Genomic DNA, 18,044 nt, shown 5'->3' with positions numbered 1-18,044 from the left:
TGAGTCTGAGAAGCATTCCAGATGAGAGGACAGGACTGTTGCCCCTGAAATTCTCATGGGTAGAGCTGTGAGACTTTCTACTGTGCCTGCGACTGAACTTGACTACTGCGAAGGCCTGGCTGATGTGGTGCGTTCTGTCTTTCAGTGGGTTGAGTTGGTGACCCCCTTTCAAAGCAAAAATAGTGCCACAACTTATTTTCTGGTGGCTGTGTTCTTGTGAAAAAGCATATGATGAATTTATGGATTCCAGATGGTTTGGTCCCTACTAGGTGATTTTGGTCACTATCTCTGCTGTTAAATGTAGAGACCTTCAGAGATGGATTCATGCCTCTCACACCAGATACAAGCTGGTAAAGAGTTGGTGACAACAACCCCTGATTTGAAGAGTTAAACTCCAGTGCAACCTGAGGGCTCAGAGCTTGAAGAAGGGTGTGTGTGAGTGCCTCAAAACCAAACCATAAGAAGTGCAGAGCCTGTGGTAAATGAGCTAAGAGTAGCTGCAGTGAAGTAAGTTGAAAGAACTGTAAGTGTAGACACTGAGCCTGAAGAAGTGACAGGCAGTTCATTCAGAGGGAGGGTCCAGAAAAGAGAAAGGAAAAAGACTGAGAGCTACTGTGTCCAAAGAACGCATTCCAGAAACCATCAATGAATGAACAGAGACATGTGAGCAAAGTGACAGTGGACAGCCAATATTCAGCAGATGAAAGAGAACAAGGTTGCGTAGTCGAAGGTGCTCAGCTCCTGAATGGACGTTTTTTGCTGAAAGTGAAGGTGACTTGAGAGTGCATGAGACTGATGACTGACAGACTGTTATCAAGAATCCTCCATAGTCAAAGCTGCTACCTTTTAGCTTTTGATTTTGACTAACTAAAGTCAACCAACATTTCTGGAGGAGTGAACTTTACAATACTCTTTGTGCTCACCTTTAAGGGTCAGGATCCAATAGAAAAATAGAAGTGTCATTTTCAGAAGCTGATTGACATATGTATAGGGATTGGCTCTGAAGCACCTGAATTTGACATTCATCAATGACAACTCAACAGTTTTGCAGAATTTTGCACAGATATGAAGGCACGTGTAGACTGCTTGATTATGTTATTTTTGTATCTTGATTTTTTACCTATTTGATTAATGAGAAACCATTTTGATCATATCACTAAACCAGTGTGGAGCAATAGTGGTCATACTATCAACAGTTTCTATTAACCTGGTGATATGTGTTAGAAATTAGGTCTCTAGTTGGCAGAGGTATACACCCTTGTCCAAGTAGGGACCGCAACTCTGGTCAGGGTAAGTCACAACAGAATCCAAATTATTCTGTGCCCACCCTCTGATTGCTAGGCACTGAGCAGTCAGGGTAAATATAGAAAGCAATGTGTAAAGTATTTGCACAATAAATCGTACAGTAACACAGTGAAAACACCACAAAAATACACAACACAGGTTTAGAAAAATAGATAATTGTTGGAAATGGGCTTTCTGCAGGGTCACCCTCAAACTTTTTGCCTCCCTCCTCCTCTTTTTCTAACCTCATTTTTGCTGCTAATCAGTGCTAAAGTGCATATGTTTCTCCTTAAAACATGGTGACATTGGCTTATACCCAATTGGCTTATTTAATTTACATGTAAGTCCCTATTCAAGTGCACTACATGTGCCCAGGGCCTGTAAATTAAATGTTACTAGTGAGATGCAGCACTGGTTGTGCCACCCAACCATGTCTCAGGCCATTGCAGGGCCTGTGTGTGCAGTTTCACGGCCACTTCGACTTGGCATTTCAAAGTAATTACCAAGCCTTAAACTTCCCGTTTTCTACATACAACTCACCCCTAAGGTAGGCCCTAGGCAACCCATAGGGCAGGGTGCTATGTAGGTAAAAGGCAGGACATGTACCTGTGTAGTTTATATGTCCTGGTAGTGTAAAACTCCTAAATTTGTTTTACCATGCTGTGAGGCCTGCTCCTTTCATAGGAAAGCACTAGGGCTACCCTCATGTACTGTTTGAGTGGTAGATTCTGATCTGAAAGGGGTAAATAGGTCATATTTAGTATGGTCAGAATGGTAATAGAAAACCCTGCTTATTGGTGAAGTTGGATTTAATATTGCTATTCTAGAAATGCCACTTTTAGAAAGTGAGCATTTCTCTACACTCAAATCCTTCTGTGCCTTACAGCCTGTCTCCAATACACGTCTGGCTGGGGCTTTATAAAGCGCACTGCTCACCCGTTAGGGTCTCAAGGCGCTGGGGGAGGGGGACGCTACTGGTCGAAGAGCCATGTCTTGAGGCGTTTCCTGAATGTCAGGAGGTCCTGGGTCTGGCGAAGGTGGAGCGGTAGGAAGTTCCAGGTCTTGGCGACTAGGTGGGAAAATGATCTTCCTCCGGTGGTGGTGCGGTGGATGCGGGGGACGGAGGCGAGGGCGAAGCTGGCGGAGCGAAGATTGTGGGTCGGGGTGTGGAAGGTGAGTCTGTTGTTGAGGTAGGCTGGACCTGTGCTGTGGAGGGCTTTGTGTGAAGGTGATCCTCTTCGATACAGGTACCCAGTGTAGGTCTCTGAGGTGGGGGGAGAGGTGGTTGCGGAGTGGGACATCAAGAATGAGGCGGGCGGAAGCGTTCTGGACTCGTGGCAGCTTCGTTTGGAGTTTGGCCGTTGTTCCTGCATATAGAGCATTTACGTTGTCCAATCGGCTGCTGACCAGGGCATGGGTAACAGTTTTACTGGTTTTGACGGGAATCCACTTGAAGATCTTGCGGAGCATACGGAGAGTGTTGTAGCAGGAAGAGGAGATTGTGTTGACCTGCTGAGTCATGCTGAGTGTGGAGTCCAGGATGAATCCCAGGTTGCGTGCGTGGGTGGTGGGTGAGGGTGCGGTTCTAGGGAGGTGGGTCACCAGGAGTCGTTCCATGCTGAGGGGTTGGCACCAAAGATGAGGATCTCTGTCTTGTCCGTGTTTAACTTGAGGTGGCTTGATTCCATCCAGTTGGCGATGGCGTGATGGCAGTTGTGGAGGTTATTCTTTGCAGTTGTAGGGTCTTTCGTGAGGGAGAGGATCAGCTGGGTGTTGTCTGAGTAGGATATTATGATGATGTGGTGGGTTCGTGCGATGTTGGCGAGTGGGGCCATGTAAACGTTGAAAAGCGTTGAGCTGAGAGATGATCACTGGGGGATGCCACAAACGATCTTGGAGGCTTCTGTCTGGAATGGTGGATGGGCACTGTCTGGGTTCTGCCGGCGAGAAATGACGAGATCCATTCGAGAGCCTTGTCACGGATTCCGGCGTTGTGAAGGCGTGTGCGTAGAGTGTGATGACATACCGTGTCGAAGGCTTCGGAGAGGTCCAGGAGGATGAGTGCCGCTGTTTCTCCTTCGTCGAGCATGGTCCTGATGTCGTCTGTGACAGCAAAGAGTGCGGTCTCGGTGCAGTGGTTTTTGCGGAATCCGGATTGGGAGGTGTCGAGCGCCTTGCTGTCTTCCAGGAACCGGGATAAATGGCTGTTCACGCTTTTTTTTCGATTACCTTGGCTGGGACGGGAAGGAGGGAGATTGGTTGGTAGTTCTTGGGGTCATCTGGGTCCACCTTGGGCTTCTTCAGCAGGGCGTTGACTTCTGCGTGTTTCCAGCTTTCTGGGAAGGTGGCTGACTTGAAGGAGCTGTTGATGGTGTCGCAGAGATGGGGAGCGATGATGTTGCTTGCTTTATTGAATATGTGGTGTGGGCAGGGGTCTGATAGTGAGCTGGAGTAGATGGAGGCCATGGTGTTAGCGATTTCTTCTTTGTTGACGAGGGTCCAGGTGTGGAGGAGGTAGGTGTTGTTTGGGGCGTTGGGTTCGTGGGTGTCTGTGGTCAGTTGGTGGGTCTGGGAGTTGAAGCTGTTGTGGATTTTTTCTATATTTCGACAGGAATGGGTTGCGAGGGAGTTGCAGAACTCCTGTGATGGTGGGAGCAGGTCCTAGGGTTGGAGAGCTCTTTGATAATGCCAAAGAGCTCTTTACTGTTTTGAGCACTGGTGTTTATACAGTTTTTGTAGTGGGTCCTTTTGGTGGTGCGGATCAGCTGGTGATGCTTGCGTATGGCGTCCTTGACTGCGATGTGGTTGGAGTTGGTAGGTTTAAAGCGCCAGGTTTTCTCCATTTTGCGACATGACTGTTTGGATTCCTGTAGATCTGGGGTGAACCAGCTGGCCTTGGTTCTGTGCAGGGTGTTTGGTTTTTTTTGAGCGACACAAGGGTGTTGGTGCAATCTTCTATCCAGCGATGCAGGTTGGTGGCGGCTGTGTTGGGGTCAGGAGTTCCAGGGGGGGGGGGCGAGGGTGGAGATCAGTTGTTCCGTTGAGATTTTGCTCCAGTTGCGTTGGGGGGGTTGGGTGCGGTGGTGGTGAGTGACTGGTTTCTGGTAGGAGAAGTGGATGCAGCGGTGGTCTGTCCAGCTGAGTTCGGTGGTGTGGCTGAAGGAGACGTGACTGCTGGCTGAGAAGATGGGGTCGAGTGTGTGGCCTGCGGTATGGGTGGGTGATGTGACGAGTTGTTTGAGGCCAAGGTTGGCGAGGTTGTCCAACAGGATGGTTGGTGTTGATGTCATTGTTGTTTTCTAGGTGGAAGTTCAGGTCGCCGAGGAGGATGTAGTCTGTTGAGGCAAGGGCGTTGGCGCTGACGATGTCGGCGATGGCGTGGCAGAATAGGGATTGGGGGCCCGGGGGTCTGTAGATCAGGGTTCCTTTGAGGGTGGTGTTGGCGTTGATGTGGATGTTGAAGTGGAGGTACTCAGCAAGGTTGAGGGTGTCGTGGGTGCTGCTCGAGACTTTGATGGTGCTTTTGTGGATTCCTCTCAGACAACTCCAAACACAGGATGCTCAGTCACACCTGCACACATCTGCATACTGCATGGGTCTTCCTGGGCTGGGAGGGTGGAGGGCTTGACACTTACATGTCAAAGGACAGTGGCCTGCCCTCACACAAGGGACTGCCAAACCCCCTACTGGGACCCTGACAGACAGGATGGAACTGAAAGGGGACCTTGTGCACTTCTAAGCCACTCTTTGAAGTTTCCCCCACTTCAAAGGCACATTTGGGTATTTAATTAGGGACTATGACCCTACCAACTTAGACACTTCTGCTTGTCAGACACTTCTTGACAAGACACTTCCTGGGAAAGAAACTCTGCACCAGAACCTGCAACCTGCCAAGAGAAGCTGCCTGGCTGCCCAAAGGACTCACTTGGACTGCTTTTCTGAGAAGTACTGCTGCCTTGCTGTTGCCCTGCTGACTTGCTGCCCTCTGGCTCTGCTGAGAAGTGCTCTCCAAGGGCTTGGATTGAGCTTGCCTCTTGTTCTCTGAAGTCTCAGGGCCTAAAAGACTTCATCTCTGCAAAGAACTCACTGTGTGGCAAAAATCTATGCACAACCTACCGGAATCGACACACAGCCTGCACCGCGGTGAGAAAATCACTGCATGTAGAAAAGGAACAATGCAGCCCGGCTCCCCGAGTGTAGATCAACGCAGCTTCGATGCACGACCCACTGGATTGACACAGTGCCAAGCCGGAACTATGCAGCCTGACTTCCTGCGAGGAAGAATCGACGCAGCACGTGCGGTGCGACAGAAATGTCCCTGTATCGCCCACCGGACTGACACAGCTCCGGTGACTACCTCCTGCACGCCCCCAGGATTTCTCTGCATCGCCCCGGGGGTGTCCAAATACCCCGGAACCCGAAGAGCATTCAAGCCTGCACGCCGGAAATCGATGCAAGCCCTTGACACATGGAAAAACTCTGATGCATCGTCTGTGTGCGCCCGGAGAAACCGACCCACACCTCCCTGTTTTCCATGCATCTCCTCCACTGCGGCCCCTTGCGGATAATTTAGACACAAACCAGGTACATTGTGCTTGCAAGAGACACTTGTTGTTTTTTAAGAACTAAAGACTCTTTTTATCATTTTCTTAAGTGATATTCCAATGTGTACTTATCAAATCTTGATTGTTTTGTCCTGCATTTAATCAGATAAATATTCTATATTTTTCTAAACCTGTGTGGTGTATTTTTGTGGTGTTTAAACTGTGTTATTGCATGATTTATTGCACAAATACTTTACACATTGCCTTCTAAGTTAAGCCTGACTGCTCAGTGCCAAGCTACCAGAGGGTGGGCACAGGATAATTTGGATTGTGTGTGACTTACCCTGACTAGAGAGAGCAGGTCCTTGTTTGGACAGGGGGTAACCTGACTGCCAACCAAAGACCCCATTTCTGACAATAATATTTTCTGAATAAAATAAGGTAAAAACGACAAAGATCCAATAAGCACAAGTTTAAATATCACTTTTAAAAGATTTAAAAGAGTCTCAATCCTTAGAAATCAATAGTTGTTTTTTTGTGACACACATCTCTGGGATGCATCAAAAATAACAACGCACGGAGGCTGCAGAGGAGGAGATGCGTGGAAAAATAAGGTGTTGCATTGGATTTTCCAGCATGGCACAGACAATGTGTTGTTTCTTTCCACGCTCTGCAGGGGGTTTGCGTCATATTTTGGGGTGCAGTCTTAGTTCTTCACTGTGATGCGGGAATATTTTGCGCCCAGGGACAATGCGTTGAAAATCCTTGATGCGCTGAAGGAAGGAGCAGGCACTGCGTCAATGCAGTAGGTGATGTGTCTAATTTTCTGTTGCAAGGCAGGCGCTGCATCGAATTTCCAGTCGGGAAGTCAATGCTGTGTCATTCCGGTCAGCTGTGCTGCGATTTCACAGCCGTGATGCAGGCTTTGCGTCGATTTCTTCAGGCATTGTGTTGATTTTCGACGCACAAGGAATTTCTTGAAGAGATGAAGACTTCAGAAACAGGAGCCAAGCTCAATCCAAACCCTCGGAGAGCACTTCAGGAGGAGGGCAGAGTCCTTCGAGCAGAGTCAGAGGCCAGCAGGGCAGCAGGACAACAAGCAGGGCAGCAGTCCTTTCCAGCAAAGCAGTCCAGATGAGTCTTTTGGGCAGCCAGGCAGCTCCTCTGACAGGGTGCAGGTGTAGGTCCAGAAGTGTCTGTGTTGGTGGGGTCAGAGACCCAGTTTATATATCCAGAAATGCCTTTGAAGTGGGGGAGAGTTCAAAGAGTGGTTTTGAAGTGCACAAGTTCCCCTTTCAGCCGAGTCCTGTCTACCAGGATTCCTGTGGGGTGTTATTAGTCCTTTGTGTGAGAGCAGGCCACTGGCCTTCGAAATGTAAGTGTGAGCCTCTCCACTGCCCAGGAAGACCCATTCAGTATGCAGATGAATGCAGATGTGACTGAGTAACTTGTGTATATGGTTGTCTGGGTGGAATGCTCAAGGGGAGGTGTCAACCAGCACAGACCAGGTGTGGATTGGACACAGGCTGTAAGGCACAGATGGCAGTAAGTACAAAGAAATGCACACTTTCTAAAAGTGTCATTTCTAAACTAGCAATATCAAATCCAACTTCACCAGTAAGCAGGGTTTTCTATTATTATCCTGGCAATACCAAACAAGACAAGGCTACTCCTTCCAGATCAGAATCTACCACTTAAGAGTATATGAGGGCAGTTCTAATGCTAGTCTATGAGGGGAGCAGACCTCTCAGTAGTGGAAAACAAATGTATGAGTTTTTCCCTACCAGGACATGTAAAACACTTAGAGGGTCATTTTGACCCTGGCGGCCGGTGGCCGCCAGGGCCACCGACCACGGGAGCACCGCCAACAGGCTGGCGGTGCTCCAACGAGCATTTTGACCGCGGCGGTTCAGCCGCGGTCAGAAGCGGAAAGTCAGCGGTCTCCCGCTGACTTTCCGCTGCTCGTGTGAATCCGACCCCCCCTACCGCCATCCTGTTCATGGCGGGAAAGCCGCCATGAACAGGATGGCGGTAAGGGGGGTCGCGGGGCCCCTGGGGGCCCCTGCCGTGCCCATGCCAATGGCATGGGCACGGCAGGGGCCCCCGTAAGAGGGCCCCACAAAGTATTTCAGTGTCTGCCTTGCAGACACTGAAATACGCGACGGGTGCCACTGCACCCGTCGCACCTTCCCACTCCGCCGGCTCGATTACGAGCCGGCATCCTCGTGGGAAGGTCGTTTTCCCCTGGGCTGGCGGGCGGTTTTTCAGCAACCGCCCGCCAGCCCAGGGGAAAACTTGTAATACCCGCCGCGGTCTTTTGACCGTGGCGCGGTATTTTGGAGGGCGGTATCCTGGCGGGCGGCCTCCGCCGCCCGCCAGGGTCATAATGAGGCCCTTAATGGCATTTCCTGCCTTTTACCTACATAGCACCCTGCCCAATGGGTTACCTATGGCCTACCTTAATGGTGACTTATATGTATAAAAAGGGGAGTTTAGGGCTTAGGAAGTACTTTTAAATGCCAGGTCGAAGTGGCACTGAAACTACACACAAAGGCCTTGCAATGGCAGGCCTGAGACATGGTTAAGGGGCTACTTAGGTGGGTGGCACAATCAGTGCTGCAGGCCCACTAGTAGCATTTACTTTACGGGCCATGGGCACAAGTAGTGCACTTTACTAGGGACTTACAAGTAAATTAAAATTGCCAAATGGGGATGAACCGATGTTACCATGTTTTAGGGAGGGAGCATGTGCACTTTAGCACTGGTTAGCAGTGGTAGAGTGTGCAGAGTCCTAAAAGCAGCAAAAACAGTGTCAGAAAAATGGAGGGAGGGAGGCAGGCAAAAGGTTGGGGGATGACGACCCCCTGTCAGAGTTCTCATTTCCTATTCAAGCTAAATCTAAGGCTAATCTTACTAACACAGACTTTTTCAAATACCTTTCCTTCAAGCTGTTGCATGGTAATTCACAACCAATAGATGGTAAACAGTGTTATGTGTGTATTTATTTGCCATTGTCTGTTGCCAGTGGTATGAACTCCCACCACTTTCCACTAATGAACAGCGTAATTAAGGTTATCTGTTTTCACATTTTGACACATCCATATACGAGGTACCTATGTTTAGATGGCTGAATCTGCATCCTGCAGTTAGAGCTATAAATGAAATGGGATGCTTTTTGGTTGGTGATACGCCGCTGTCTTACAACAAAGGTAATATTGCTTGTAAGATGAACAGAGTTTAAAAGGATTTTATGGAAGAATTGGAGGCAAGAAGGGGAAAGATTGCAAGGAAGTTAGTGAATTGGAAACCTACCAGTTGGGAAAAGGTAGAAATGGAATTAAAGGATGCAGGAAAACATCCTAAATTGAGGCTGGATATGGAAAAGGAAGAGAGGTTATGTTTTATTAGACCAAAATGAAGGGTTAAGGTATGCCGTAGAGCTAGGATGGAGTAAGTGTGTACAAGGAGTAGAGGATAAAAATGCATATATTCTGGCTGAAAGAGAGCCTGCGGTCGCTAGAATGTATTATATATGTGGGACCAATGCATATTTTCAGTTCCCTTCTAATTGGATGGGTAAATGTTATTTGGGGTCAGTGTTTCCGAAATTATATCATGTAGGAGAACTAGAAGACAAGATTATAAATCCTCATGGGAGATTTGTTTGCAGTGCATCACAATTGGTGGGTGATATTTTTGGTGCCTTGATTCTTTCTGTCGGTGTGACTTTGAATGATGTAAAAATTGATATAAAGTTGTCTACTTTGTTTAAGAGTGGGTGTTGGTTTTTGGAGAGCATGGACCTAGTTAGGAAATAATGTGTAGTTGATCATATAAGGTCAGACACCTATAGTGAGGTTTTTACACATTACATTTTTGAATGATTACATGACTACATGATTTGCCCAGGGTCACACTATACTAAAGCAAGCACAGAGGCCAGGATTTGAACCTGAGTCCCCATGTTTTATAGCCATCAACTTTAGCAACTAGGCCAAATGTATTTTCCAATACTGTATCTATTGACTGTAAAAACACTTAGGACAACCTAGACGGCATTCATATTCTTTTGACGTGTTTCATGCTGTACTTGTTGCTTGAAGTTTATATTTCAAAGTGGAAAAATACCAGAGTTGATTTTTTTTTACTTGTGTTGCACAAGTTGCACGTTGCATGTCCCAGCCCGATGGGTAAAATACTGGTCGGGCAGCCTCACACCTCAAAGACTTTTCACAGAGTCCTCAGCATTGAAAGCTTCTCTCTGCCACTCTGTCTATCACTGCTGCACTCTCCCAGATGTCATCCTCCATGGGGCAGACAGCTGCCCATTCATATCTCCTCCCCTCTGGGTGAAGCCTCCAGGGATGCCTTGGGTCCATGATATCAGGCTCTGCTGCTCTGTCACAGACCTCTCCCACAGTTCTTCTTCTCTCTTTTCCAGGCTTTTCTTCCACAGAACCTGTTCAGCAGGAAGATCCCCTCCTGACTCCAGGGCCCAGATTAACTAACATTTTGCGTAGCATTTGTATCTCTTTTTTTGCGAAGCCAGGATGCAAAACGTTAGTTGGTATGTACTAAGCCACACAAGGACCAACTTGTGTTGCCGAGCAAGGCTTCTTAAAAAATATATAATTCAACCCAGCCCCTGATGCTGCAGTGCATTACACTGCGTCTGGGAGGCATTCTGTGGCAGGAGCATGGGCGTTCCCATGCATCCATCCATGGATTTTGGCGCATTACTGGATTTACTAAAGCTAGTAAACATGAGAATGCATCACAATGCTATGCCTTCCCCGGTCTGGTGCACCAAAGAGAAATATCTTTATTTCTTCTTCTTCCTTCCTTTTTTATATGTGATGTATTATGCATAATCAATAAAAAGTAACACAGGCATCATTGCACTGTAGTGCAAGGGTGCCTTCATTGGTGCTAAGAAGCCACAAGTGCACCAGCGCAGGGAGAGAGATGAACAGCACCATTTCCTAGTAGATATGGCACATTTCAGCTGTTTCCTATTCATGTACCGGAGCACAGCAACTTTGCTTGCTGCCCTGTTATGTGTGAACCTTTGATAATTATGCCACCAGATCTTTTCCCTTTCTCACTTTATCTTGGTGAAACTCCAGCCCTGAGTCTCTGCTCTCCCTCCTGCCTTCTCTGACACAGTAGAATCCCCTCCTGCCTCCTCCCCCTCGGTCCTCTAATGTCCTGGCACAGAGTCTCTGGTCATTACTGGAAGATGTCACAAATACCTGCAGATAAGAAGCATGACCTGGTGCCAGGTTTAGCAGAATATATTGAATCTGTGTAGCATAGGCTGGTACTGCCGTCTAATTCTAACAAAACTATATTTTGTTTATCCTCTTGAAGCCCCAGTCCTGAGTTATATCTCACCACCTTCTGTAGATCCGCTTCGTCCTGGTCCCTGCTGGAGCCACTCTCTACATCTTGTCCTCACACCTCTTCTCATAGGTCACTCTCCCCGCAGTTTCCTGCAGGAGCTGCTCCCCCTCTGTACAAGTTGATGAACCTAAGAGTTCCTCCCATGGGTCACTGTCCCTGCAGGACCTCCAGCCCCCTCTATAAATGTTAGTGGAGCTCTGGTCCATCAACCCACTCCCTCATAGGTCACTCTACCTATTGGTCCCTCAAAGGGCTGCTCCTCCCTATTTATATTGTGGTGCACCCCCAATATTTATATCTTGGTGCACCCCCAGTATGAGTCCCCGGCACCCCACTAGTCAGACTCTCTCCTGGACTCTACTCGAGCTCTCTGCCGTCTCTCATTCCTTCTGATTCTCACCCTGGCCTGCTTCCAGTAGATTAAATCTTGGTGCTGTTACAGTTCCTCTTGTCTGAGATCAGATGATGAACACATGGTGCAGATACACATACTCTAGGGAAAGAAGTTGAACACTTGGTGCATGTATGTTGCCTTACCTCTGGGGCAGTAGATGAACACCTGATGTAGTTATGCTGCTTCACCTCTAGGGGGCAGTAGATGAACACTTGGTGTAGTTACACTTCCCTACCGCGGGAGGACGTAGATCAGCTCCTGGCGTAGTTATGCTGCCTTACCTCTAGGGAGCAGTAAATGAGCACCTGGTTTAGTTACATGTCGGTACTTCTGGGGGAAGTAGATCAACTCCTGGTGAAGTTACACATCCTTGCCTCTGGGGGCAGAAGAACAACTCCTGGTGTTGTTACTCTTTCTAGCCTCTGGGGGCAGCAGATCAACTCCTTGTGTTGTGACACTTCCTTGCCTCTGGGGGCAATAGATCAACTCCTGATGAAGTTACACTTCCTTGCCTCTGGGGGCAGCAGATCAACTCCTGGTGTTGTTACTCTTCCTAGCCTCTGGGGGCAGCAGATCAACTCCTGGTGTTGTTACACTTCCTTGCCTCTGGGGGCATTAGATCAACTCCTGATGAAGTTACACTTCCTTGCCTCTGGGGGCAGCAGATCAACTCCTGGTGTTGTTACACTTCCTTGTCTCTGGGATCATGAGAAGCCGTTGTACTTACACTTTCTTACCTCTGGGGTCAGGAGATGAGCATCTGTTGTAGTTATACTTCCTTGTATCTGGGGGCAAGATAGGTATGTGAGGGACATGGTGTATTATGTGGTGTGGTTGTGTGACCTCACCATGTATTATACTGACAATACTGTCTTGGGGTCAGTCAGGCTTGTTTGTAAAACCTAAGTATACCCTTGATAAAAGTCAGTCAGGCTTAAATGGGGGAGGAAGTGCAAAGCGTTTAGAAGTACCAAAACAACTGAATGAGAAAGTCACACAACACAAAAAAAATCGGTAAAAAGATAGCTCTTATTTTCATGAATTTTTAGACTCCAAAATGAACAAAATCCAACAGCACCCTCGGAATGCACACTGGCTGCACTGCAAACAGGGTGCATTCCGAAGGTGCTGTAGGAAAGTACCCTCATTTTGGCATGGTTACCCCCACTTTTTGCCTGCTGTCAGTGTGTTTTGACTGTGTTCACTGGGATCCTGCTATCCAGGACCCCAGTGACTGTGCTCTCTCCCTCTAAATTTGGTTGCCTAGAACTTAGTACATCCCACAATTGGCATACTGGTGCCCCCATGTAAATCCCTTGTATCTGGTACCTATCTACCCAGGGCATTGGGGCACTAGGGGTTCCCCATGGGTTGCAGCATGTATTATGCCACCCATGGGAGCCCATGGAAAATGTGTCAGCAGGCCTGCCTTTGCAGCCTGCATAAAAAGGTGCATTCACTCTTTCACCATAGGTCACTGCACCAGGTCACTGTGAGTCACCCCTATGGCATGACCTCCTAGCCTAGCTGCTTAGTCTGCTCAAGAGGGGGAATGCAGAACAAAGGATTTCCTTTGGGAGAGGGAGGCAACACCCTCGCCCTTTGGAAATAGGTGGCTCTGGAGGGGTAGCCTCCCCAAGCTACCGCTATGCTTTGAAGGGCACATGTGTTACCCTCCTTGCATAAACCAGTTTGCACCGGTCCCTGCTATAGCGCGAAACTGGACAATGGAAAGGGGAGTAACCACTCCACTGTCCATCACCACACCAGGGGTGGTACCCAGAGCTCTGCCAGGTGGTCACTTGATTCGACCATCTTGAATCTAAGGTGGGCAGAGGTCCCTGGGAGCATCTGTATGACCAGGTCAGGCAGGTGACGTCACAGCCCCCTCCTAATAGGTGGTCACCCTGCTAGGTGACCAAACCCCCTTCCTGGGCTAGTAGGGTCTCCTTCCATGGTGGGTCTTTATATTCGACATGCAGGATTCCAGCAGCACTCCTCTGCTTCGACCTGGTATAAGGTGATAACACCATAGGTTCTCACCACACACCAGGCCAACTTCCTGCAGGTGCTGGCAGGGAGGCCCCTGCACTGCCCATGCCATGGGCATCAGCTGTGCAGAGGCCACTCTGTGGCCCCCAGCAGTGACTTTCTGCCAGCTTCTTCATGGGGGGACCCAACCATAAAAAACTGGCAGAAAGAGGAGTCATGATCAGCATGGCGGCCCTGAACTCAGCCCCACCATGGCTGAGCAAGACTCTGACTGCCACCACCCCATTGGGAACCATGCTCCTGGCAGTGGCAGCGGTCCCCTGGCAGTCAAGCCTCGTGGGCCGTAATGTGCCGGTCAGACCGTCTGGTGTGCGGCAGTCCGAACGCCACTGTGGGTCTGGCGGTCTAAGTATGGCCAAACTCGTAATGAGGCCTTAAGTCTTTGTGGGGAGACTTCTGCCACATGGGTCGATGTCCTTCAACGTCCTGTCCACCAGAACAAAGGAACAGCCCCTCATGTGTGTACACAGTGTGGTCACAGGCAGCTTCTCCTTTGAAACTTGCTTTTTGGGCTCACACTCATCTAACTGTCCTGCCAGCAGCTGTAAATGGCCACTTGAAACGTGGGAAACAGAGCAACATTCAGGAGTTAGCTTTGCTGAGTTGTCAGCGTGTAACCCTGCACTCGCCAATGGAGCTGCTGGCCTTGATTTGTTGGTCTCAGCTGCTACTTACAATCTTTTGGCAGTGCGGGCAGCCTTTGCAATGATGTGCCACCACTGTGGCTCTATACGTTTATATGTGGAGTTGTGCCATTGTGATAAATTGGGTCTCCACAGCCACCAATGATTTGAAATACAAGGGCAGTCCCTTCTGACCTCCCTACCCTCTGGGTCTCAGCATCATGGACATGCTATCATTACTGTTTCATCAATGGGAGGTTGCACTCACGTATGAGTATGGATTATTATAACCTTATCTATTTACGTTGATTCCATTCACAGTGACAATTGATGTTTTCACCTAGATATCTACGTCCTTAAGGGAGTTTAAATCGTTTTTTTCTCCTTATACATCCTTAATTTAATAGAACTATCTCTCTATTCACCTCGCCAACGGAAGCAAAGTGAAAGAGTTGTTATGTGTCCTCATTTTTTCCTCCATAAATACCCTGTTGCATACTATTTTAATCACTCTTACTATAACTTGTGTGACTACAGAGGACATCGTCCCCTCCGAGACCAGGGAGCCAATTGCCTTTATTAATAGGGAAAGGACTAGACTCCTAGATGTATATGATTCTCTGCATATGTGTTACATTTGTGCATATATTGGTGCCCACTTCTTTCACGTGTGTAGAGTGGCTAGATTTGCATTGTCACATGTTTTTTGTACCACAACATGTTTGTTAGGAGCACTGTGAGCACCTCTTGCTGTCATTTTTTTGTTTAACATTTACATTAATGCAGATCTATTTTCATTGTGCTTAATAATTCTAGGTAGGACTCACCTGGGTGTCTTAGTTCTAATTGTTTTTGGTAATTTGGCCAATCCATTGGGATCCTTGGCCCTGACGAATGCCCAAGACCAGTTAGGCTACCATAGGGGTAGAAACATGTTGGCGTTAGGTGTTGGTTTGAGTCATTACTCTAATTGGCCCTCCCAACATGGTTTTTTAGATATAACTGTGGTCCTAAAAAATGAAAGGTGAGAAGCCTGGGTACCACAAGGTACTTATTTGTTTCTTCTGGATCACACCATTTGTCCAGTGCAACTTTATATAAGAACTCCCTCCTTCCTTTCCATCCTACAGGAGGTGGAGTCCGCGCCGGTGGCATTGTCCTGCTGGGGGGGAGAGGTTGCTGAGGATGACGCATGACATGACGAGTGGGTGAGGCTTCTTCATGGATTGCCTTTCTCATGTGACCTGGTGGGACTACCATGGCTAATACACAGTAGTGTCACACACACCTCTAAGTAGGGGATGTTGTTTGCAGCTTGGATGCGACCGTACCCTTTAGTGTTTTGTAAATCACCCAAGGAGGATGTACGGTGGGGTTTGTACCTCTCCTTCTCCAGTTTGTGTTTCATCTGCTACTAGCCTTGCTCGCAGTACTGCCAGGACTTGTAAGTCGCATTTTATGCTTTTAAATACACAGCACCCTGCATGGAGGTGACTTAGATAAATTAAAAAGGGAGGCTGGGGCTTTGCCATTACTTGAAAAAGCAAAGTCGCGTTAGCAATTCGTAGTCTGCTCTGCCAGCCTGCAGTGGCGGCTGGGAGTCGTGTGGCACAGTAAGTGCTGCAGTCCACGAGGGGCACCTCAACTTACAGGTCTTAGGTACCCCTGGTACCATATGCTAAGGATTTATAAGTAAGTTAACTTATGCCATTTCTGAATTAGCCAATCAGGCATACATGTTTTAAAGGTCAGAGCACTGGCACCGAGGCCTGGTTGGCAGGACAGCCCACCCGCAGAGTTGAAACCCCAGCAGCATGAGTCCCAAGCTTAAGTGATGATGAGGCATTTCCTTACAATGTACATCTGGTGGCGTTCCAGTTCCTGAGCTCTAGTGGGCAGGAGTTGGACTTCCTTGGCTCTGAGGGTGGGTTAAGAACACTTGGTGTAATTACTCCTTCTTACCTGTAGGTGGCAGCAGGGTCCTCATGCATCTCTTGGACCCTGGAGAAGCCCCCCGGGATGCTTCTGGTCCTGGGGTCAGTAGGGGGCTCTGCTGCTCTGAGTCAGGGGCCGACGCCCCCTTTTGTTTTTCTTCCCTGGCCTCTGGTCCGACCCGTTCCTGGTTCCGCAGCTGAACACTGGTCCCTCCCTGGCCCAGCTCTAGGTCTGTTCTTTCACTGCCAGAGTCTGCATGAAGCCCCCACCCAGGGTCCTCAAACCCCGCCCCATGGGTCACTCTCCCCCCAGGTCCCAGCAGGACCTCCTCCCCTCTCTGCCACTCTGACCCAGCCCCATCCACAGCTCCTGGCCTCGGTCCTGGGCTGTGCTGACCCCGGGTCTCTGGGAGGGACAGGGGGGTGTCAGAGGATAAATAATCTGTAGAGGGGGGTCTACTGCCAGCATCAGAGTACCCCGAGTCTGTGCTGGGAGAGCGGCTCCCACAGAGCCCTCCGCTACTGGGGGATGGGGGGAGGCGCAGCCCCGTCTCCAGGTCCACATCACCCACTGGAAACAACAGATCTCTCATCTTCCTCTGACACTCCGGCCCCTCTATCCTCTGACACTCCGTCCCCTCCATCCTCTGACACTCAGGGCCCTTCTTCCTCTGACACCCCGGCCCCTCCATCCTGTGACACTCCGGCCCCTCCATCCCCTGACACTCCGGACCCTCCAGTCCCTGGCACTCCGGCCCCTCCATCCTCTGACACTCCGGCCCCTCCATCCTCTGACACTCAGGGCCCTTCTTCCTCTGACTCCCCGGCCCCTCCATCCCCTGACACTCCGGACCCTCCAGTCCCTGGCACTCCGGCCCCTCCATCCTCTGACACTCAGGGCCCTTCTTCCTCTGACTCCCCGGCCCCTCCATCCCCTGACACTCCGGACCCTCCAGTCCCTGGCACTCCGGCCCCTCTATCCTCTGACACTCCGGCCACTCCGTCCTCTCTGCCTCTTTCTGCAGCCAGACTCCGGTCTGGAAAGAGGTGAGAGCAGGGCTGAGTATAAATACCTGCCCTCAGCCACGGCGTCCGTTGTCAGGACACCAACGCTGTGCACCCCGGAAGGAAGCTGCTGCCAGTGTCCAGGAGAGGGCACGTGCATCACCCGACGTTTCCTCCATTGGTAACTAACAACGAAGTGAGAGCTGCAGGGGGAGAGGAGAGCTGTGTGACCCCAACTGGAGCCCGGCTGTCAATCAAACACCCTGGGGAGGGGAGTGAACCCCCCAAGCACGGGGAGCCCATGGGGGTGCTGCTGCAGCTTCCAGGAGGGCACAAGGGCCTCACTGCTCCTTACAGACCCCCCGTGCTTTCTATAGGTTACTGAGTGCATCCTATAGGATGGAGCTGGCTGTCCCTGGACGAATGGTGCATTCATAGGAGGGTTATTGCCCCATAAGGGACGCTGCATGGCCTGCATAGGTTACTGCATGCATCCTATAGGGTGAAGGGTGCTACCGCTCAGTGGACGGCGCACCTATAAAGTTTTCCGTTCTCCTTATAGATGCTGCACGCTTTCCATAGGTTACTGAGTGTTTCCTATGGAGTGAAGCTTGTTCCGCCTGGGTGAAGGTCGCGACTACAGGGTGGGCTACATAAGGAGCGTGTTATAGGGTACCCGGATCCTAACACAGGGTGAAACGGCCTCATAGGGTGTCCATTGCTATATACAGTGTGCTGCGAGCTTCCCACATATCACTTGGCGCTTTATATAGGGTAAAGCTGCGTCTGTCTGGATGAACTCTAC

General features: G+C 49.4%; 1 protein-coding gene across 1 annotated transcript in view; it reads right to left on the bottom strand.

Annotated features, from left to right (window-relative positions):
* The window catches only part of LOC138283043 (killer cell lectin-like receptor subfamily G member 2), a 92,944-nt gene extending 75,683 nt beyond the window's left edge, over positions 1-17,261 (bottom strand). Inside the window, exon 1 of the mRNA XM_069221177.1 lies at positions 16,263-17,261. Coding sequence (XP_069077278.1) covers positions 16,263-17,166 — 904 coding nt within the window. The 5' untranslated portion in view covers positions 17,167-17,261. The remainder of the gene's footprint in view (positions 1-16,262) is intronic.
* Positions 17,262-18,044: the final 783 nt, after the last annotated feature.

Source organism: Pleurodeles waltl, chromosome 2_2, assembly GCF_031143425.1.
Source record: "Pleurodeles waltl isolate 20211129_DDA chromosome 2_2, aPleWal1.hap1.20221129, whole genome shotgun sequence".
NCBI lineage: Eukaryota > Metazoa > Chordata > Amphibia > Caudata > Salamandridae > Pleurodeles > Pleurodeles waltl.
This window is presented reverse-complemented; position numbering and strand designations above follow the sequence as displayed.